At 27.6% G+C, this 5,735-nt stretch overlaps 1 protein-coding gene across 1 annotated transcript in view; it reads right to left on the bottom strand.

Annotated features, from left to right (window-relative positions):
* Window positions 1-3,738: 3,738 nt before the first annotated feature.
* LOC108755556 (lipase 1-like) overlaps window positions 3,739-5,735 on the bottom strand; it is a 6,380-nt gene continuing 4,383 nt past the window's right edge. Inside the window, exons 5-7 of the mRNA XM_018498637.1 lie at window positions 4,375-4,521; window positions 4,031-4,258; window positions 3,739-3,897 (exon numbers count right to left, since the gene is read on the bottom strand). Of these exons, the coding sequence (XP_018354139.1) occupies window positions 3,739-3,897; window positions 4,031-4,258; window positions 4,375-4,521 (534 nt within the window). The remainder of the gene's footprint in view (window positions 3,898-4,030; window positions 4,259-4,374; window positions 4,522-5,735) is intronic.

Here is a 5,735-nt window from a genome sequence, read left to right on the forward strand (position 1 = left end):
TGAATATCGGCCATAGTATGTACGATTAGCTCGCACGATTAGTTATTCATAAAAGGACCGAGATGACACATAATCATATATCGTAGAATAGATATTTCGTACGTTTTATTTATTTGGAATCAAAACGCGATAAAAAACAGAATTTATTACTTTTTTGCGATAATTATATACGGACGACAATTATTTTTGTTTAATGTAAAATTTTTCTTTCGCTTAAATATAATTCTCGACAATGCTTCGAAAAAAATATCACACGGTCGTAAAAAGTAATGTTAATAAATACTCATGCAAATAATGTAATTCATGCTATGACTACTTTCAGAACTAATACAGTTTGTGTAATTAATAATTTAATTAATTTTTCATTTTTATACATCTTTCGTTATACGATCTGTATAAAAAATTAAGCGTAGCTTTGAAACTATTTGTTGATATATATATATATATATATATATAAATAAAAGAAATATTCTTTTTTATTAATCTCTAGCCCATTCCATTGACTCTAACAGACATCGTAATAAGAGATTTAGCCCTTTTATCAGCTCCGACTTTATTTTGTAATAATAATGAATTGATGAGTATTTGATTACATTTTTAAAAGTTTATAATTGCATAATAATATAGATAATGTATATTACATTTTTCAGATGATCTTTCCTTTTACGGGTACGATCTTGACATGGAAGGGCTCAGTATTCAGAGGATATACGCAAAAAAATGGTTTTTCTTAAGTATCTAAAAATTTTCTTGATTTATTTGAATGATATATCTAGATAAATTTTTAGATATTTGAATAAAATTGTTTTTTTCGTTTAAAAATCCATTTTTCTTTTTCTGTTTGTTCTTAAATCGTTTTATTTGATAATAATATAAAAATAATAATTAGAAAAAAATAAAGTTGTTTAAAAATTTTATACTTGTTTAACACGTAAATTTATTCTTGTCTCTTTTAGAGATTATACGATTATTTTATATCTAATTGAATAATAGATACAAAATTTGATGCCTATAAAAATTATATTTTCAAATTTGCATGATTATTTTCCAGAAAACTGCAACGTTTATATAATAATTATTGTTTTAAATAATTATTTCTTTATCTTGTTTTAATTTGGATTTTATTTTATTGCAGAATCAATCGTAGCGACGTTGCAGATATAACTTCACTGTTGCGCATCTGTTGGTGAGTGATGATTTAACATTTTTATTGAGGTAACGGATATATCGTCATTTTATTAGTATTTTCTGTACATACCTAAATACATGCATGCTTAGATTTAATAACAATATGTGGATAATTATATATATAGCATACATCTGTTGCTTTAAAATACGAGATAAGTTAGAACTCGTAGATAAGTTAAAACAAATTAGGATAAACTTAATCCTGGATACCTTCTTATGATTGAATATATATAGTGCATATGAAGATATTTTCAAATTGATTGAAAATTACTGTAAATATATAATTGTCCCAAAAAATGACAGTAAATTATAGTTAAATTATGATAATTGTAAATCATTTTTTTCTTTCAGTGTATTCATTTATCATCAAATACACTGAAAGAAAAAAATGATTACAATTATCATAATTTAACTATAATTTACTGTCATTTTTTGGGACAATTATATATTTACAGTAATTTTAACATACAAGTATAGTTAATTATGCTATTAATAATTGTTGCACGTATTGTTTGAGAATTAGTTTTTGTTAATATATTTTTTGTTATTATTACTACGTAAAGAGTGAATTAATTTAAAAAAAATGTGTTTATAGTAATCGCGGTTGCATTTATTGAACAATAATTTTTATTTTATTTATCATTTACATTTTCATGTTTTCCTACATTAATATTCGAAATTATCATAATTTATCGTATAATTTTTTCGTGTTTAAGAGAACTATATGCTTATGATTATTATCACTACTAATATTATAGCAGTAATAAATATAAAAGTGAATCTCTTAATCATAATTAATTATTTTATTGTGCAATTATAATCACAAATATCAAACGCTTTTTTCTCAGTGTATCCATTCTATTCCCAAATATTCATCCAGGATTAAATTTTATATAAGTTAGTGCAAAAAACTGCAATTATATATATGTAGATATTGGATTTTCAGATTTTTTTTTGATTGTCTCACATAATTATACTTATATATTTTATAATGAAATAGTAAATATTTTAATATCGAGTTGTATATTTTATACAATTTATTTCGCTTTTTTATAAAAAATATTTTATGATTCTTAATTATTATTATTTATGTCAATGCACTGACTTTAGCCTAAACTATTTATTCGTAGTAATTGGTAACTGGATTTTATACCAGTTGAAGTATAGTAATGACTTGAGATTCATATACATTTTGTTATAAAATTGAAGAATTTTATCTAGTAATTGTTTTAAAATTGTGATCAGTTTTGCGTCACTTAAAATACTAGATTATGAAATAATATTTTTATATAAAAAATAACTCTAATAATTTATAAATAATGTAAAAAGTATTTTTATTAATGTTTATTTTTATTAATGTAAATGTATTTTTATTAATACTCATAAGGGAAATTTATGTCCTTTTCAAATCTTACGTCATTTATCTGAATTTCTTATCTCTGCATGTTTTCGAGATGAAATTCGGTATCATATCGCTCGAATCGATGATACACATATGAGTCTTAGATTGTATCAGACAGCAATCGGTTGATTAATTTTTATTTATTTATTTTTAAATAAAAATTCTATTTTTATATTATAAAATTTATATTAAGAAACTTTGTAAATTTTGTAATATTCGCTACGGAGTGACGAGACACTTCGAATCAAAACGCTATTAACATAAAAATTTTTTTTTTAATTTAGATTTATTTTAATTAGATTGATATTTTAATAACTAGATACATATTTCTAATTTCGAATAAATGCGAGTAAAGAATAAACGCATAATTTATTCGTATATCAATAGAATTATTACATTTTTGGTTAACTGATTTTATTAATGTGATGGTCCTTTCGCGACGCGTTCGTGTTTCGCGTATCGTACAAAGGCGTAAAAACTTACGCTTATTACCAGTAATGATTAGCCGGCAGTAAAAAGGAGAACTTCTCCTTGTCGATTTCTGGCATATATGAAGCCAGAATATTGGCCAGAAGCAGAATATTGGCCAGAATATTGGCCAAATAGAGTTTCAAAGGTATATAAAGGTGAGCTAAATATTCGGGAGGGTAATTACCTTCGGGAGGGCAAATTTGCTCGCAAATTGCGAGTTCTTTTATTTTTAAAATTATTGATTATTTATTTAGTACGATCGCGATCAGGTTATCTCGCTGATTTATCAGAACACGATAGAACATAGTTAGGTACTAATTTCTCCCACACAGCATATGTATCTAAAATACATCAAAGATCCCAAGTAAAATAAAAGAGATATCCTAAAGATATCTCTTTTATTTTATTTGGAATGTAATATTTTTAGAATATTCTTACTATATATTTTGGATATTTGTACTATAATAATTTAGCCGATTTTGTATAGAAAAACAAGCCATAAATGTATAAATTATGAGCATGATATTTAGCATTAATAAAGTGTAATAATTAGTTTTTCAGAAATAAGGAGGCGAAGAAATAAGGTTTTTTTATGAGACCTGTCAGTATCGGTTTTTCTTTATAATTAAAATATTAAAATGTTTTTATTGAAATATACAATTGCATTTTCTTAATTATCAATATAACATTCCTACTTTTAGGACCTTGAGTAATCTATTGTATACAAGCCGAGGTGCATCTGTGGCAAGTACGAAATCCAGATGGTTGAATTTAGGAAACGGCACTGTATATTCGTCCACTACATTAGGTAACAGGCTGATGAGTTCTTTCACATCCTTAAAGAAACAATTTTGTGATCGCTCTTACATTTCCTTTGTGATATAAAGCCTTATGTGTACAAACGGTTAAAGCATATTAATCTCCAATATGTCTGTTATTGATTTAAATGCTTTTATTCGCTCTACCTACCGGGATGGTGGTTACCGGGTCGTTTTCGGCATAGAACAACGCGAACGGTGCGGTGATGTTCGTGAGATTGTAATTCGGCGGTTCGGATGTATTGTAGATTTGTAGATTTTTCTCGCGACCGTAATCGTATTGGCCAAACTTCCCCGAATTAACTACCTGGTGCAAATGTAGTATTACTTTCATCGAGGTACCAGCTGGATTGTGATTCAAAAATGTAGGCAGCAAAGTCTAAAAACCGGCCAACTTGTGATCATGCGGGTGAAGTGATGACGAAAACCCAATCGGAGATGGAAATCAATTTTATTACAATACTTTCAGAATACTCAATTTTTATTAATACTCACAATATTTAATTGCTCCCTATCGAAACCGACGCAAAAAAATAATCCATTGGCGCATATCTCTTTATTGATATCGCAGATAAACTTAGTCAAGGAGTATGTAGAGCTAATCGGCAGAAACTCGTTTATACCAAACAACTGTAATAGCTCCTGAAAAAGAGCATTTGGAATTTAGATCGCAATGTAATATACTTATAATCTGATCTTACAGGTTTCAATGAATATCATACTATTTAATTATCTTATTAAAACTGTTCTTGTGAAGTATTGATTTTTTTTAACTTTAGCGAATTCTATGCTTCGTGGAAATTCTGTTAGATGTGGTATTACGAGTCGAAATTGAGCGGACATGAAAGTGTACATATTACTTTAAGAAATAGAAGATGGCACACGAAAAATCATACCATTTTATATAGAGTAAGATTGCCGTCATTGGAATGGCGTTTTGATTAGATTTTTTTAAATATCTGTAAAATTATATGTATAAATATATGTAAAATTACTGTATTTCTTTAGGTTTTATTACATAATATATTTTTTTTATTTTAACATTTTTTAGAAAATATTGAAATTCTTGTAATATAATTGAATCGCTAGCGGCACAAAGAATGCCGGGAGGCGGGAACCGGAAAAATCACACGAAGTGTTTACAAATATAAACTTTATTTCGAATATATGTACTTTCAAGGGATGTACCGAATATCCAGTACTATATTTCTAAAAAATATATCAGTGTATAATAAAAGTTTTCAGGTACTCGTATCATTATACACATCATTTTAATATAACATTTCGGATTTATTGCCAGATATATTACTAGAAATCAGATATCTGGCAATCCTTCCCAGATATCCGATGCATCTTTAGTTTCAAGCAACCGACTGACTTTTAATGAAACAATGAAAATCTGCATCTTTGTTCTTTCTTTCTGGTTTATACTTATATCCTTGGTGAAATCTTTAGGTTTCGACGTTCCAGTATTTCAAAATTATGAAATGGCAACTTTGCTATTTTTTCGGGTCGAAGCAATCTTACTAATTTTTGTGTGTCACTCGATAGTCTGTCAGCTCGCTCTTAGCGTATACCGCTGGTACGTTCTTAACGCAACGCTGCTGACGTAGTTAACACATATGATTTGTAAAGTCGTTCGCAACATCTTTCTCCGCTTAGGAGAAAAAAAGGAAAGCAGATGCTCGAGTTTGCAATATTTCGCTTTCAATTGTCGCAATACTTAATTTACAATTATTATTTTTATTTACAATTAAACCACCTGATTTCAAACTGGTGTGTGCGTGTGTGTACACTTGCGCGTGTGCGTGTGTGTGTGTGTATGTGCCTTTATTTCAATTAATTTAATTCCAATT

Source organism: Trachymyrmex septentrionalis, unplaced genomic scaffold (genome assembly GCF_001594115.1).
Source record: "Trachymyrmex septentrionalis isolate Tsep2-gDNA-1 unplaced genomic scaffold, Tsep1.0 scaffold88, whole genome shotgun sequence".
In the NCBI taxonomy this organism is placed as follows: domain Eukaryota; kingdom Metazoa; phylum Arthropoda; class Insecta; order Hymenoptera; family Formicidae; genus Trachymyrmex; species Trachymyrmex septentrionalis.